The 17,945-nt window shown below is 37.3% G+C and overlaps 1 protein-coding gene across 3 annotated transcripts in view; it reads left to right on the top strand.

Moving 5' to 3' along the window:
- The window catches only part of frmd4bb (FERM domain containing 4Bb), a 374,294-nt gene that overhangs the window by 345,559 nt on the left and 10,790 nt on the right, over positions 1-17,945 (top strand). For 2 of the 3 annotated variants that reach the window (XM_060835692.1, XM_060835691.1), the window contains exons 13-20: positions 1,882-2,020; positions 2,173-2,314; positions 4,349-4,482; positions 4,990-5,109; positions 8,069-8,297; positions 8,505-8,561; positions 9,545-9,698; positions 15,597-15,767. In XM_060835692.1, the coding sequence (XP_060691675.1) occupies positions 1,882-2,020; positions 2,173-2,314; positions 4,349-4,482; positions 4,990-5,109; positions 8,069-8,297; positions 8,505-8,561; positions 9,545-9,698; positions 15,597-15,767 (1,146 nt within the window). The remainder of the gene's footprint in view (positions 1-1,881; positions 2,021-2,172; positions 2,315-4,348; positions 4,483-4,989; positions 5,110-8,068; positions 8,298-8,504; positions 8,562-9,544; positions 9,699-15,596; positions 15,768-17,945) is intronic. The other variant, XM_060835693.1, reaches the window with a different exon arrangement.

Raw genomic sequence — 17,945 nt, 5'->3', positions numbered from 1 at the left:
TGGTGATTGATTTTTTTTTTGTCCTGATTGGGGGTACCATTGATTTATTTCTACTGGGCAATTTGGCCTTTGTTTTTGACCATGTATTTGCTGTTTGCCCCTCCATCCATTTTGAGCACCGCTGTGATCATACGTTTTGACATAGTCCAAAACTACCTATTTCCATATCTTTAACATCACCCCGACTCATCTGCTGAAACCATTATTAATGCCTTAGTTAGTTTTACCTACTGTTCTGAAACATTCCTAGTCAATCTCCCATCTTCACTTTTCATGAGGTTATTATCCAGAATCTACTGTCCATCTCCTAAGTCCTGTTCACCTGTCAAACTTGTACTCGTTAATCTGCATTGACTCCCAGTTGAGCAGTGTCTCCATTTTAAAGTTCTCGTCCTTGTTTTGAGATCCCCACCTATGGTTACGCCTGCCTGTCTCTAAAATCTCCTAGCCCTGTCACTATCTGAGAGATCGCAACTCTCCTTCTGACATCTTGAATAACTCCAATTTTATTTTCCTCCATCATTGGGACTGAGCCATCAGCTGCCTCCCCTAACCTCTGAAATTCTCTCCCCCAACGTCTCTGCCTCATTACCTCTTTCCTCTTTTAAGATGTTCTTGATTTGATTAGACTGATTATTGCCACATGTACTGAGATACAGTGGATGTGTTGTTTGTTTGCTAACCAGTCACATCATACATTACACAACTATGAGGGTAATGGAATAGAATGCAGAAAATAATGTAGGAGCAAATTACTGCAGATGCTGGAATCTGAGCTGAAAATAAAAAATGCTGAAAAACACAGCTGGTCAGGAGAGAAAGCAAACTAACATTTAGAGTCTGGATTGTCCTTTGTCAGACAATGGATGGAATGCTAGTTTGCGTGATAGACCTGGGCTGCTTTCGCAATGCTAATTTCTTAAGGTCTTGGGCAGAATAGTTGCTGTACTAAGTTGTGATGTATACAGAGTGGATATTTTCTATGGAACATCTATAAAAATTGGCAAGAACCATTGTGTACATGCCTTATGAGGAAATAGAAGCACTGTTATGCTTTCTTAACAATAGTTTAGATTAGATTACTTAGTGTGGAAACAGGCCCTTCGGCCCAACAAGTCCATACCGACCTGCCGAAGCGCAACCCACCCATACCCCTACATTTACCCCTTACCTAACACTACGGGCAATTTAGCATAGCCAATTCACCTGACCCGCACATCTTTGGACTGTGGGAGGAAACCGGAGTACCCGGAGGAAACCCACACAGACACGGGGAGAACGTGCAAACTCCACACAGTCAGTCGCCTGAGTCGGGAATTGAACCCGGGTCTCGGGCGCCGTGAGACAGCAGTGCTAACCACTGTGCCACCGTGCCGCCCACAAATATCGACCTGGCTAGACCAAGACATAACATCGGTGATCTTTACTCCGAGGAACTTGAAGTTTTTGACCATCTCCACCTCAGTCTTGATAGAGATAGGGACATGTCCTTCACTCTGCTTCCTGAAGTCAATGACCAGCTCCTTTTGTTTTGCTGACATTGAGAAATTCACCTAAAAATACCTTTACATCCAAGCATCTGTATAAATGGACCTCTTTGATATAAGTAATTGAAAAATTATAATTAAACAGATGCAGTATTTTTAGTCTGCTCTCATGCCACCTCATGTGGTTCAATGTCAATTTTGTTTTCAAATCTAAGGCCTTATGAAGCACCTTGAGACATTTTGCAACATTAAAAGTGCCATAAAAATAGACAATGTTGTTCTTGTTTTGTTTTTGGATTTTTTAAAAAAACTAATTGTAAACCTCAAGTGAACTGCTTTACTCTTGGGTTTGTGGAATCCCTTGGAAACATTGCATGCCTTTTTCTTTATTCAGAGTACCATTGTCAAGAAGAACCTTTGGGCAGACTGGACTGGTGGTAAATACATGGTACGCAAGCACCTTCCTGATAAAATCTATCTGGGTGATGGCAATAAGTCAGCATCAGTTTTACCTGGACAGGAAGCAAAGCAAAGTAAGTTGTTGATCAAAAAATGGATTAAAACCTGAGACTGAACATATGAGAATATTGAGAACATATAATTCATTTATTCTCCTATTCAAGTAAGATGCTATTGTAACTTTGGAGCAGGTAGCTTCAATAAATTTTTGTTTTTATTCTTGCAGGCGAAGATCCCATCAGCAAGAAGTCTCAGTGATATTGCAGTGGACTTGACTGATACTGGAATGCCTAAGGCTTCTAAACTGGCAAATGTGGATGGCAAGAATCCAATTATAACAGCTAGCAATGGCAGTTTAATTTCCTCTGGTATGTTCTTTGCTACATGTGCTTCCTACTTATTGTGTGAATCCATTATGGAAGAGTGCTAGTTACTGACTTTTCTCTTCATGCTTGACCTACACTCCAATTTATCAATATTTAGCAGTTTAGTGTTTGGATAAAATCAAATGAGAGCGGGTGTCAGTTTTGTTCAGCTGCAGAATGATCCCAACGGCATGGGTTCATTTTTGGCACTGGCTGAGGTTAACATGAAGGTCTCTCCACATCCTGTCCCCTCTCCCTGATGCATGATTACCCTGAGGTTAAACCACCACCAGTCATCTCCTTCTGATGAGAGAGCAGCGCTATGGTCTGATAAGGCTACGGCGACTTTACCTTTTTATTTGGCTATGTAATTGAGGGAGTACCTCTTGGTGTTTAGGTCAGCTTTAACATGGATCTTTCTCAAAGGAAAGAAATAGAAATTGAAAATTAATGGATGAATTATTAATGCGCAATTATTTGTTGTTTAGGTATTTTTAGAACTACAGTTACTTCCAACCAAACTGAACTCTATTGCAAACGAGTTAATTCTCCAAATCTGCAATAAGTGATAATGCAAAACGTTATATTGAAGGGAAAACCTATTTAGGTTATCTTGGACTTATGAACCAGAAAAATTATTATTTTATTTTTGCCACATCTTGTAGTAATTGACCGTTGTCTTCGGCAGCTTTCTCATTTGGTTTGGTCCAGTTCAGACTTCGCACACAAATAGTAACATTGAAACAATTTAGACTGTAAGTGTGTAATGTAGAAAGTGTATTTCTTCAACTGAGTTATATTTGTTTGCTTCACTAGCAGAGTGCCAAATATTTTGTCAGATATCTACCTATTCATCCTCTTGCTTGTCTAAAGATTGCAAGAATACAGATCAATAGTGTTTGATGTGTAGATCCAAGCATAAATTTTATTTTATTGGCTAAAGGAATTAACTATACTGCTGTCTGTTTCGAGGATTCATTGCTCAGTGCATAACCAATCAACCAAGTCTATCCCATCAGGACCATGCTGATGATCATACATCAAAAATTTGTTTTGTCAAAACACATTTTGCAACTAGTACCTGACAAATAAATCTCTTATGGCATTGGAAAGACCAGTCAATAACATGACACATCTTTAACCCTGAAGAATTAAATTTTACTTTGTATCATGTTTAAATTGAATATTCAATTTTCACAGTGTAAACTGCCAAATAAATATCTCTGTGGTTTTATGTTTGCAATCGTACATAATTCTTGGGTGGAATTGAATAAAATTCAGCGTGCTTTAGGAGGGTTCAGCCACCCTGACCAGTGACCAATAGCTGTGTTGAGGCCAAGTAAAATATAGCATTATTTGAGTGCTGTACCTCTTCCAGATGCTCAGCCATCTGTGAAAATCAATATGTGGAGAAAACTTCAAACAATGCACTATATTAATGGACCTTTTTTGATTTAAGTAACTGAAAAATTACATTTAAACAGATGCAGTATTTTCATTTTTGTCTGCACAATTGAATTCAGTATTAATGTAGAATAAAGGCAAATTATATCTACATTAATGCAAATATGATCTAAAATTCAGCATACGTGAAATAGAATTTTGTAATAACATTTTCCAATTGTGTTCTGGAGAATACCCAAAATGAAAGATCTCTTTCCATTCTGGATGGTTTGACTATACCAGAGAAGTGGTTTCCCTTGATTTTAATAACAAATGAAAGCTGTAGAATTGTTTGCAGGTTTTTATCCTGCAAGCTAATTTCTACAACTGGTGTATGTGCCAAAAGCTTTATGAAAGACTGCCAAACAGAACAAGGACATGGTATGCTTACAAGCTGGTGGGACGAATGTCTTTCTTGTCAGATGCTGTATTCTAATTCTGTTGACCACACAGACTATTACAGATCCTGGAGAGAATACATCTGTTGTTAAAAGTTGTTTTGTATTTTGACCTCCATAAAGTCACCGTTGCTGCATATAGTAATTTTCGTGTTTTCTTAGGTGTCAGCAATAATTATAGTGTGCATCCATTTAGGTTCTCAAGACTCTGAAGTCAGTGATGAGCAAAAGAAAGAAAAGCTGATTGAATTGAAGCAGCGTCGGAATGCTCTGCAAGATATTCTTAATCAAAGAATGGAAGAATTAAAGAAAATTTGTTTACGAGAAGCAGTAAGTAAACTTTGAAGTCGCAGGTTTAATCGTTTCCTTACTGCGGTACCTTAAATAGTCCCCTTTAAAACAAATGTTCATTAGATTCTTGTCTTTCTTACGACTGTGTTGCATTGTTGGTTGTCACAGTGGGAATGACTCTATGTTGAGCTAGAAAATTAAGGCTGGAGCGCACAGCATCCACAATGACAATCCAACAGTACTTAAAAAAAAAAGTCCTGAACTATTAAATGCTCTTTTCATAAGAGGTGTGAAATTAAGTTCCCATTGGTCCCACCATTGTGAAAGAACCCATGCTATTCTTTTGAAGATGACCAGGGATTATTTTCAAAAGTGCAAGGGCAATATTCTTCACTTAGCCAATATTGATCATTCCACTAATATCTGCTAGTGGATGATCTATTTATTATCTCAGCTTGTTAGATTTTATTGTGCACAAATTGGCTGGCTGTCTTCTCCAGTACTTAAGTACTTGCACTCCTTTTACGTTGTGCATTCCCATTATAGGAGTTAACCGGAAAATTACCAAAAGAGTATCCACAGACATTGGGAGAAGAGGTTCCACATGTTAGACGCCGAGTGGGCACAACTTTCAAATTGGACGACACCCTGCTTCAAAATGAAGAGGTTAAGTATTGTGTGCAAGTTTTGCATTGGAAATTTGCAGTTTTAATTGCTCTCCAATTTTAATGATATGGAGCTGTTTTCTTTTATACCTCTTTCCTCCGTTGGTTCTGTTCTATTTGTTCTTGGGGTATAGATGCAAAGTGTGTGACCCTCCAGTATGTAACTAAAATGATGACCTTTACATTCTGTATTCAGTTTTGGCAAATCAGAATCGAGCCCAAAATTGGCCACCATGACGATGCACATCCCAGCAGCAGTAAGTAGGAGAAGAAATCCGGAATTGGGAGCTTTTCTCTCTTTGCAAGCAAGGAAAGAGAATATGATATAAGTTAGAAGCAGAGTTAGGCAACTTGACCTCTCAAGCCTGCTTTGCCACTCAATCATACTGTAGCTGTTGTGCTCATGTTTCGAATTCCACCTTCCTGTCTCTTCTGTGAGAATTTTGATGTACTTGCCTGCCAAGAATCTCGTCTCGTTCTTAAAAATATTCAATGACTCCACCTTCTTTTGCCTTTTGAAACAGTTCCCAGGTAACCCTATAAGAGAAAATTTCCTAGTTTCTTTCCTAAAGACAACCCCTAATTTTAATCCCTATTGACTCTCCCTACCATCAACATGTCAACCTTGTCATAACTGTTACTTACTTCAATCAAGTCAGCCCTCCGTTTTCTATACTCTGGAAATTATCCCAGTTCAGTTCATCTGATTTTGGTTGGCCAGCTCATTATGAACCAGGAAACCAAGTTTATCAGACTGCATGAATCAAGTCGTGTCAAACCTACTTATTAGTGGTGATGTCCTTTTATCTTTTACACCAGTGGAGAACTGTCATCTGGAAAGAATGTTTATGTTGCAATTATATTGACATTTTTAGAGGTGTGTCTCTGTGTCACAACCAGTTTACATTCTATCTGGAATACCTACTTTCTTGAATACATTTAATTGCTGCTCTCTGTCGGCATAATTTGTTTCTTTTTTGTGTTTTAATATATAGTAACTTGTAATGTTGAAATTGTACAGATTATTTTTGCATCATTAACTCTGTACATTGCACCCATTCTGTCAATCTGAATAGATTCCTGTGTAATACTTATGTTACTCTAAAATTAGGATTTTAATATTAAAGTTTGTCAGGTTGAGGAATTAGAAATGGAGAATATATATAGAGATGGCAGAAAACAGAACAGATATATTGTGTCAGTCTTCACTAGAGAGGATATAAGTAACATTCTGGAAGTAGCTTAATCAGGAATTGAAAGGAAGAAAATTACAATTACTAGGGAAGTAGTTATTGAGGGGAAAAAATTATTGGAAAAACTGTTCCAACTGAACTATTGAAAAGTCCCCAGGTCCTCATGGATTTTATTCTCTACTTTTTTTGAAAAGAAGTAGCTAGTGAGATATTTGAGTTTAATTTTAATTTTTCAAAACTCATTAGATTTGAGGATGCTTCTTTTAGATTGAAAAATAGCTAATGTAACTCCATTATTCGAAAAGTAACAGGGGCAGAAAGCAGGAATCTACAGGTCATTGAGCCTAACATCTATCATAGGGAAAATGTGAAAACTATTATTGAAGATGTTCTAACAGGATACTTGCATAAATTCAAGGTAATCGGGCAGATCCATCATGATCCTGTCGAAGGGAAGTAGTGTTTAATTAATTCATTGGAGTTCTTTGAAGAAGTTCTTGTGTTCTAGATTGAGCGCAACCAGTAGGTATGTTGTACTTAGATTTCCATAAGGTATTTGACAAGATTTTTATCAAAATTTCTTATGGAAAATGAAAGTTCGTGGTGTAGGAGGTAATCTATTGCCATGAATTGACAATCGGAGACTCACCAAAAAGCAGAGAGTAGGAATAAGTGTTCTTTCCCAGATTGGCAGGATGTCAGAAATGGTGTGCCACTAATGTCTGTGCTAGTGTCTCAATGTTTAACAATTTAAATGATTTAGATGAAGAGATAAAAGTTATCCTAGCAGCATTTGCTGTTAACACACACAGATATGTACAAAAATGAGTTGTGGAAAGGCCATGAGGAGCATACAAAGAGATGTACATTGGTCAAGCGACTGGGCAAATGGAATGTATAACAGGGCTAAGTATAATGTTGTCCATCTTGTCAGAATAAAAAAAATTACTGCAGTGGTGAATGGTTGCAGAGCTTAGATGCAGAAAGATCTGGGTGTCATAGTGCATGAATAGCAGAAGGTTGAAATGTGGATAGTTCAAGTAATCAAGAAAGCTAATAAAATGTTATTTTACTGAGGGAAAATGAATGTAAGAGAAAGGGAGGTTACGTTTCAATTGCACAGGGCATTGTTAAGATTGCACCTGGAGTACTGTTTGCTGTAACATTGGAAGGATATTATGGCGGAAGCAATTCAGAGGTTTACTAGACTAATATGTGGACTGACTAGATTCCTTTGAGAAAGGCTAGACTGGTTAGGTCTGTATCCTCTGGAGTTTAGAAGTGTCAGTGGGGACTTACTTGAAACATAAAAGATCCTGATGGGACTTGACCATGTGGAGGTGGTTATGGGAATATCTAGAACAAGAGTCATTGTTTTAAATGTGCAACCCCTTATTTTTAAACTGAGAGAAAGATTTTTTTTTTATTTGATGCTTGAGAGGCTTTTGGAAGTGGATGCAGAATCTTTAAATGTTTTTAAAGCTGAGGTAGATAAATCAATTCTTCACCACCAAGGAGGTAAATATTTTAAAGACCAGCAGGAATGTAGAGTTGAGGTTAAAATCGGATCAGCAATCTTATGGATCAGCAGTCTTGTTCCTTATTTTAGGTTATATTTTTGTTGACAGAAAAAGGTACAAATTATAACCATTGGATGTATTTACATACTGTACTGAAATCACAGTATATTTCGAGGGTTTTACAAATGTCTCTAGTTAATGGTGAAATAACATTAAATTGGTGATTCTTCGCCTAACAACTTTTCAGGATCCATATTTACAAGATTTGGAGAATAAGTTTGTCATTCAGCAGAAGATAGTGGAAGCTGCAAGAAAGCTAGCCAATGACCATGAAGTATGCAAGAATGTTAAAAAGAAGAGGAAACAAGATTATGTTGATGCTTTGAAAAAGCTTCAAGACATAGAGAACTCCAGTAACGAGTATAGAATAAAATCTGGGAGGAAGCCAACTCATAGAACCTCCCTTGTTGTTCCAGGTAATTGCAATTTAACTTTTGAATGTAAATTTAAAATGTTAATTTGCTTAGCTGAAGTTCTTCTTTCCCTTAGTGAATTATCTTTTTAATATTTCCAGAATTTAACACCATGGGTTTGCCTCTCCGGTAATCATTGGGAAAGTGTCTTTGCTATTATGTATTTACAATACTTGCTGTGAGAATTTATGGAATTTCTTTCTTATCTAGATGAGGTAATTCCCTCAGAGACCAGTTCCTTATCTGACACCAATACAACAGATGATGGTAAGTTGTGAACACATTTTGAAGTACTGTAAGTGTTAACAGTGCCACCATGTTGTGTTCAGTATTTTTGTGTCCATGGGCCATTGGTGTTTGTTAGAAAGACCAACCTTCAATTGCCTATTTCTAATTACCCTAGAAAATGTGGTGAGGAGCTGCAGCAATCCATGTGGTGTGGGTACACTGCAGTGCTGTTTGGTCAGGAGTTCCAAGGTTCTGACTTGCCAATGATGGCAGAGCTAACTCCATTGATATCCTGGTATCCTGTCACCAAGTCTCCCTTTGTTTATATGTGAACAGTTCTAAACTTCAGTACTGCCTCATTCAGAGTTTGGTACCAGATTGTCAGAGACACAGACAATCAGGGCTGCCTGATTCGATCAGATTAACAGCCCCAGTTGGGAAACTTGAATTCAATGAAGTCCAGTGGCTGACCTTATCCTGACAACTGCAATATAGAGAAGAACCTCGATTATCCGAATGAGACGGGTCAGGGAGTATTTTGATCGGATAATTGATCGTTCAGATAATCGATCGGATTGTAAATGAGCGGTAATTTGAGTGCTGGTTATACAAACGTTTTTCCATTATCCAGCAATGCAAGCCACAATACCATATAACTAATAACTGAATGCTGAGCTGCATGATGCTGTTTTTACGGGACCTTGAGACCTTGTTTGGATAATCCGAAATTCGGATAATTGTCCGGGTAATCAATTGTACTGAATTTCCTAGTTAGGTTGATGTGTGACTTGGAGAGGAACCTGTAGGTGGCAATGTTCTTGAGTATTGTTGGATTGGTACGCATCCGCAAAAGTGGTGAATATTCTATTATATTGTTGAGTTGTAAATGTCAGAAAGCTAGGTTTTTGTTGCAGAACGTACAACCTCATCTTCATATATGCTTTTGGTGGAATTTCAAAATTTTAACAAGAGGATATTTTTGGCAGGTAATCATTTTTACTGTTATCCAATATTTGTTGCAGATGACTTACGTGTTATGCAAAGAAAAAGATCCTTTTCTAGCCAACAACCCCTGAGACCACTTCCACCACAGTCTCTTGAGCTTAAACAGAATCGGCAGCGGAGAAGTTCTGCAAGTGAACAGCTTCATGATAAAGGCCATATAGGCCAAACTAGGTAAAGTATGCCATGGTTCACTAAGTATCTATGCAACTATGGCTATTTGTACATGAAATGAGAACATTTTTCTGATCATCGCGCTTGTTTTTTCAACATTTGCAGCACCTTTTTTCTAATTTTTTTAGATCTGCAACTTTTAGTCATTTTGCCTTGAAACAGTCAATCCATTGTTCATTTTTGAATACTGATCTATGACCTGGATACCTTGATTTCAACACAATTGAAGAAGTTAGCATCGCCAAAGATTTTCAAAGATTTAAATGTAGCCTAGTTGAATATTTGATGGATATTTTTAAATATGCTTGGTCATTTAAATGGATTCTTTGACAAAATAATCAATTTTTAAAAATTCTTTTCAAAATTGAGGTGGTTTGCTGCAAATTACACCATTTTATTGTATTATATATTTCCATGATTTTCATCAAAAATCATTTTAAAATTACAAAGACCGAGGGAAGGAACAACCATCAAGATTATTAAGAGCAACCGAATGTCCATATAGGTTGCAAGGGAAAGAATTTTAGAAATATGGTGATCTGAGAAATAATTTTTACCATCTGGATTTGTCCTTTATTTATGATGGGCAAATGTTCAGTCAGTTCATAGTTGGCAGAACCTCCTAAGATAGCCTGCAAACTTTGTTTGTCAGTAGAGTTAGGGTTAAAATTGACAGATTTAAGTGGAGGAGGCTGTAAGTTGAAGAATTCATATTGCCACCAGTTACTTATGAATGGATCCTAAGGTAGGGGGTATCCGTATATCCATTCTAGTCATCTTGAACATGAAGTACCAAACAGTAAGTTCAGCAACGTTTTGAAAATTGGAAAGTTAAGAAATTTGTGTTTGTATTGATTATATAGCCTGCCATTTCAGTTGGACATTTTTCATGTCTTGCTTACTTTAATCTTATTTTAAAGAGGTTTCCCTATTGAATTAGCAATAATTTTTGTGTTTGATTAGGAAACTGAGGTAAAATTGGAATTGCCAAAGCACTGAATTTTTTTTGTGCATATACATCTATTTCCACCACTAGGAAAACAATTGTGTTGAAAGTTGAATATCAACAAGCTAAGGGCAATGCTGTTATCAAAAAATGAGTGAATTTTTATAGTTCCTTATATTCTCCCTAGCACCCCTCTTCATATTTGAAATGCCAATGAGCCAAAGATGAGGCTTCTTGATCAGTTAAAAATATTGTGTTCCTAACATCCAGTACGCAATTTAATTTCTCCTCTACTGAACAATATTGATATTTTAATTTTTTTTGTGTATGGATGAGAGAGAGGGAGGGAGGACGAGAAAGAGCAGGGAAGGAAGGTGATGTCTTCTGTTCTCTGCATTCTGAAGATCATCTCGGCTGCTTTTTTGGGATACCAGGTTATTCCGCACTCCAGTCAGCATTGTAAGTCCAGAGGCAAGGCAGGCACCTACTCCTGACTCGTGTGTTGAAAATTTCAAATTCAAATTTTAAAAATGAAGAGTTATCATAAAAAAAAGACTGATTTAAAAGCTTGAGTAGTGATGCTTGAAAAATGGCAGCTGTGATTTGGCCGTAATCTGGACCAGTTGCTGATGTTGTCCAATAAAAATAAAATAGTGTGGATGCTCGGAATCTGAGAGGAAAAATATTGATGGAAATGTTGTTCAGATCTGACAGCAGCTGTGAAAAAAGTGACAAAGTTACTTGTTTCAATTTGAATATGACTCTTCAGCAGAAGAGTAATGTTCAGCTCAAATGCCAATTCTCTTCTCTTTCTTCCCCCCCCCCCCTTTCCCACCCTCTTTCCCCCCCTTCCCCTGCCTTTCTCCCCCCACTCTTTCTTCACCCCCCCCCCCCCCCTTTCTCCCCCGCGCCCCCCCCAAAGCTGCTTCTAGGCCAGCTGAATATTTTCAGCAGTTTTAGACAAACTTCTAATGCAAACATGCAAGACAACAGACCCTCATGCACTTAAATTGGTCACGGATAATTACATTTCTGATTCCGAAACCCTGAAGATGATGATACAAGGTTATCCTAGCTTCTGTATTGATTTAAATTGATCTTCCTCTTGCAGTTTCAACAGGTATTTTTGTAACCCAAGATGTTCAAAGCCACCTCTGTAATGAATATTAATGTCAGACATCAAATGCAAACTTTGAATGATCCAAGTGGCAAAGGTTTGGATAAACTAATGTGCTGCCCTATTTATCCATTTGTCCAGTGATTACTGCCCTACATTGTCATCTTGTCTGACAATGTCTTGATTTTAAAAAAAAATGTTTTAACCCCCTTTGTGGCCTACACTTTGTTTAATTTCCTCCTGTCTTACCACTCTCTGGAGAATTCTGAACTCCTCCTCCATTATGTCTTTACTTAGCCCTAATGTTAATTGATGCACCATTAGTGTTGGGCTACGCCAGCCAGTCCCGAAGTGATGAAGTTTTCCCTTCCCTTTCCTCCACTGGTGTTCTTTCTTACCTACACTCTAATCTGCACACTCCAACCCCAAAAAAAGACCTTCCACTTCCTTGCCATAATCTCTTCTCGTAAGATACTCCTGAAAACTTATGTTTCCTATGTTGCATCTCCTTACAGCTTTGTGCTGAAATTAGTTTGTTTCATGATGTTCCTAGATCATTTCACTATGTTAACTCCACTTCGTAAATGTCATTGTTAAAATGTAAGCTTATTTTAGATTTGGATCTTAACTTTATGGAGATGCATGATACTGAACATCTGTAAACTAAGTCCTATTGTTTATGTTGTCAGTACCAGATGATTTCCATTTTATTTCGTGTGATGTAGCATGTGTTGCTTATTAACTGTACATGCCTTTGTACCAGAAGTAAACTTACAAGACTATAAATTCTAAATAAGGCAAGAAACCGAAATAAACAATGAAAAGCCTTCTCACACAATCTAGGCATCTTTTGTAAACTAGCTTGGATATGCTATAGCACATCTTATATTAGTGCAGAGTATTGGAGAGCAATTAGGTAATGTTAGTTTAGGATAATGTAAGTGTGCATTATTGGCTCAGTTAGTAAAATCTCCCAACCCCTTCCCCTTTGAAAGGCAGCATCTTAATTAATATCTTGTAACTATTACTGATACTGTTTATTAAATATTTTGCATAATTAACAAAACTGATTGTTCTGCTTGCCTAACACTGCTTTTATAATCTGCAGTCTTTGGGATTTTAGGTATTCACAGTATCAACCGTTCTATCCTATGCTGTCTACTGTTGATTTTCTGTACAAAAAAATCATTTTATTTGGGTCAGATTTGTATTTTACTCGTAGCTGCCTCTGTGCCCATGCAGTCAACCTGCCTTATTAATATTGTAAGGTGTTTTCCACTTGGTCAAAATCTGTGCAACTATTTTGAAAGTAGAGAAGTGTAATGCTGTACCTGACTGCTGTATCCACATTCAAGCACTTAATTTTACCACCCGCACAAAGTAATGAAGTTCTGCCAGTAAATATAATTACCTCAGAGATCCTGGTTAGCATTGTTTTTGGTTTTGTCATTTGAAGAGAAATTTTGCCTTATTAACTATGCTGTTGCCAGACAGTGCAGCTTCTGCTTTAAAATGAGCAGTACTTGAAAATGTTGATAAGGAATAGCTAAGCTAGCTCTATTTTTTAGCTTTGGAGGGGGCTGTGATGGTATGTGGTGTCACCTGTAAACAGTAGGGGAGGAGGCCATTTGTCCCTTGTGAGATGTAATTCAAAACTAATCACATTTACTCTGCTGTTTTTTCCTCTTGCGTTGTATGTAAATCTGCTTCCAATATTGATCCAGTTTCCCCTTTAAACATGCAATGCCCTCTGCCTCAATCACTCCCTTTGAAAAAGCATTTGCTTCAACACCTCACTGCTTCATCAATTATTTTAACCTGATGATCCCATGTCACTAAATGCTGACTATAAAAGTTGTCTTTCTCTATTCTCCCTCAAATATCTCTTTTATTTTTAAAAAAATCTGCTTAACTTCTCATATCTGCTTCGTGAAGACTGTCCTGTCTCCATTCTCCCTTCATAATTATAGTTGTGCAAACTTAATCTTCTATTGATGAACCTACTCTGTACGTGTTCTATGGCTGTGATCTCCTTCCTATACTGGATCCCAGTGCTACGCATAGTAGAGGACATTGGCTAGCTCACTAAGTTGAAATTACTTATTTGCTTTGTCGTTTATTATTTATTTACAAATCAATTTTTTAAAATGGTTTTGTATGCCTTCATTTGCATTTTGAATATTTTGTATCTTTGGGATACTGTTAATCTACAGTCATCAATATTTTTAAATTGAGTTGCTTTCTCATTCCTTGGTTTTCCTCCCACAGCTTATTGCCTGGCATATATGTTCAACTTAATCTATGGCCTATTTGCCAAGTCTTTGACTTTTACTTCCATGTTTTGAAGTTGTATTCTGTATACCAAAATCTGTTTCTTTATATATAGCCCTTACCTTGAACTTCATCAAACACTTTTACAGACATGTATTCACTCTGAACTAGATGTTATAACTGCACAAACAAGCCATTTAACCAATCTCGTCTCTTATGACACCTTGCTGCCATATTTATCTAATGTCCCTTTTTTCCTTCTCTCATCCTAACAACCATTGGCTTGAGACATATTATCAAAGGCCTTCTAAAAGTGCATTAATATTCCTTCTATCCTGTCAGTCCATATTTTAGAACTAAAATCAGCCAGTTTGTCATAAAGAAATGTTGGCTGTCCTTATTCAACCAGTACATTTCTAAATGCTAGCTGATTTTACCTGTTTTTGTCCAAAACTGACACAAGACAACTGGTCCGTAGAACCATCAATCTTGAACATTATTGTGTAATCAGTATCCTGTTCAATTCCATAATTTGCTCATTTGAGGTTCAGCTCTCAAGTGATTTATGAAACATCATTTTAACTCCTTGTTTAAGAAAAGTTCTCTTTTATGCTGTTATTTCCAATATTTAATTTTCCTTCTATCTATTTCCCATTACTGGAAAAATATTTCTGTACTATCTACATTATTCATTGAATCTTTGCAATTAAATTCTCTTCATTCTAAAATAGTTTTAGCCTTTTATGTGCATATGAAAAAGCTGTACTCTTCTGACATTTTCGCATTCACTTTCACTTTCCACTTTTCTAATCTCTCTCTTAACCTCCCTGTTTTATTTTTCTTTTACATTCTGCATCATGATCAGTGATATTGTTGGGCTCAATTTTATCAAGCCTCCCTTTTTAAAGTTTTAGTTTTAATCTCTGTGTTTAGCCATGGGAATGTGTTCTTCGATAGACTCCCTTTTTGACTTGTTGCAAAATATTTATTTTGTAATCTATGCATCTTGTTCTTGGAGTGCCTACTGCTAATCTATCAACTTGTTTTTCATTTTAATTGCCCAGTTAGTTTGGACCAGATCCCTTTTCCTACTGAACTTGTGTTTTTCCAGTCCAGATTTTATTTTTGACTTTGAGATCTTTTTTCGAATTGTTCACCTGTCAACTATTTACTCCCGTTCATTTTCTAAAAGTAACTCAAGGAATGGTTCTGTCCAAATTGGACAAGAAACTCACTGATCTCCAAAGCAATCACTTCACTTGTAGTATACTAATTTGATTACATTGAAGAATTCTTGGTCAGTCTCGAGTTAAAATGGTTTGGGAACTGTAGCAGCAAGGTTACAGTGAATTGCTTCCAAGTGAGGTTTGGTAAACACAGATCTTCCCTGGGTCTAAATTTCTACCACTGAACTGAAAAGCAAACATTTTCTAATCATTCAATTCATTAAATAGGTTTTATTTTTACTTTTATAACAAAACTGTGTTTTTAATCATTAAAATAATCAAAATTGGACTGTCAAAGTTGTTAATATAATCAATTTGACAATGGAAATGTATTACAGATACAGTAGTAACGAAGGTTACTACCTGCAGGATATCGTGCATGGCTCTAGGGAATTGAGCTCAACACATAGCAGCCCCTACAGAACACAGGGGAGGCAATTCCATGGAGGAAGAAGTATGCCAGCTACCCCAGTTATGACTCGTAATGCTTACAGCAGCAGTCAGTTACGGTATGTTTTCAAAGTAATTCAAAGTACTGTGAAAACTGGCAACCCACAGCACAAATAACTTGATTCAATTTGTTGAACCAACAGAGGCATTGATGAGGGTAGCACGGTTGATGACATATACAGGGCCTTTCAAAAGGAACTTCATGAAGTACTATAATAAACCTACTAGCAAACTTGTGACCTATTGGACTAAAGGAGCATGGGTATACAATTGGTTAAGAGTCATAAAGCAGCATATAGTAATGTTTTCAGACTTGAGGACCCTTGGAGGTGTTGACCACTGTTCTTTGAGGTGTGAAAGGTAAGGTTTTCATAGTCGTATCAGATCATAAGGCAGCTCTCTCATTCAAGAGAGAGATGGTGCTGGTGATCTAACCTGAAGGTTACCGCTTCTAAGGAAAGGAGAGAGGTTGAGAAGGAGTTTCTTTTTGGTGTATATTGATGACTTGAGCTTGAATATACAAGCCAAAATTCAAAGTTTGCAGAGGATATGAAACTCGATGCATGAATATTTGAGAAGTAGTGGTAGGTTTTAAGAGTAATTGGATCACTGAAGTGAGCAAATACAGGTAAGAAATTTTATACTGTGTGCAATGTGTGGTATTTTGTTAGGGAAATTAAGATATCCATTATAAATTCAATGCTACTATTTTAACAGGGTTACCGAAACAGACCTGAGGATGTATGCCCATGTATCTTTGAAGTTGGCAGGAAAAAATGAAAAGGCTGAGAAAACATCTGGGATTTTTGAGTTAATAAAAAAAGTACTGAAACGTGATTATTACCTCTGCCTCAGCTGGAGTAGTGTGGTCATTTCTGAGCATCGCAGTTTTTAGGAAGAATGGCAAGACCATAAAGAACTGGAGAACAGATTTACCAAAAGAGCATCAGTTTGTCCCTTTTCAGGTGGCATGGTGTGTTGGGGGAAGCTGGAATTGCTCCCCTTCCAGCTGAAAAGGCTAAAGTGAGATTCAGTAAAGGTGCTCATAATTGTTAATTTTTAAAAAACGGGGCAGACTGTTTCTATTGGTATTAGGGATGGTAACCAAAGGTGTACTAACTTAAAGTAGCCAGAGATTGGGGTGAGAATTCTTGTCTATGATCGGCAACATAATGTCAGAAAGAGTAATAAAAGCTGGTTCAATAATAACTTTGGAAAAGAAATATGATGAATAGTTGCAGGGAAATATTTAAAGATTTATGTGGAATTGACAGGGGAGGTAGGACTAATTTAATTGTACTTCAAAAGGTTGACACAGACATGCTGGGTTGAGAGGCCTTCTCTTATTATCCTGTAATTTTTGGAACCAATCTGGTTGGAGATCTGTAAAATATGTGCCAACACTTCTGTAAATTTTAGTTTTCTGAATGCTGTTTTTCTGCCGAGTTGTTTTTCTTTGTTGCAAAGTTTGCAACATCGTTAGCTATTGCCTGTTTGTTATTTCTTTTCTGTTGGCTATTTGATAGTACAGCACTTGAGTATTGCTGAGAAAGATGCATAGTATTGAAACTTTTCATCTAGTGCTCTTAGAAATTATCATAGTGGAAACAGGCCTTCGAAGAGTAACCCACCTAGACCCATTCCCCTATTACTCTGCATTTCCCCTGACTAATGCACCAAACCACACATTGGGCAATTTAGCATGGCCAATTCACCTAACCTGCACATCTTTGGACTGAGAGGAAGCTGGAAAGCACTTGGAGGAAACCCACGCAGACACTGAGAGAATGTGCAAACTCCACATAGACAGTCGTTAGAGTCTGGAATTAAATCTGGGTCCCTGACACTGTATGTAACAGTGCTAACCACTGAGCCACCGTGACACCCTACTCATCAGAAGTATCATAAGAATGCCAGTGTAAATACAATGGGGAATATGCTGGGCCAGCATCTATTGCCCATTACTAGATACCCTTGAAAAAGTAATGGTGAGCTGCTATTGTGTGGTGCATAAGTTACTTGACACTTCTCAGCTCCAGACTGCACGTTGTTGAGACCCTAGTACGTTGCAGCAGATGAAGAGCCGTGAATGGTATTGAACATTGTGCAAATGTAAGTGAATGTATCACTTAAAATCATTAGATTTCTTAGTGTTTGGAAGGGGCTAAGGAGCCATGGTGAATGATGTGGTGCCAGCCATGTGGGCAGCTTTGTCCTGTGTAGTGTCAAGCCTCCTG

Source organism: Hemiscyllium ocellatum, chromosome 14 (genome assembly GCF_020745735.1).
Source record: "Hemiscyllium ocellatum isolate sHemOce1 chromosome 14, sHemOce1.pat.X.cur, whole genome shotgun sequence".
Taxonomy (NCBI): Eukaryota; Metazoa; Chordata; class Chondrichthyes; order Orectolobiformes; family Hemiscylliidae; genus Hemiscyllium; species Hemiscyllium ocellatum.
The sequence above is the reverse complement of the archived record's forward strand: the minus strand, read 5'-3'. Positions and strand labels throughout refer to the sequence as shown.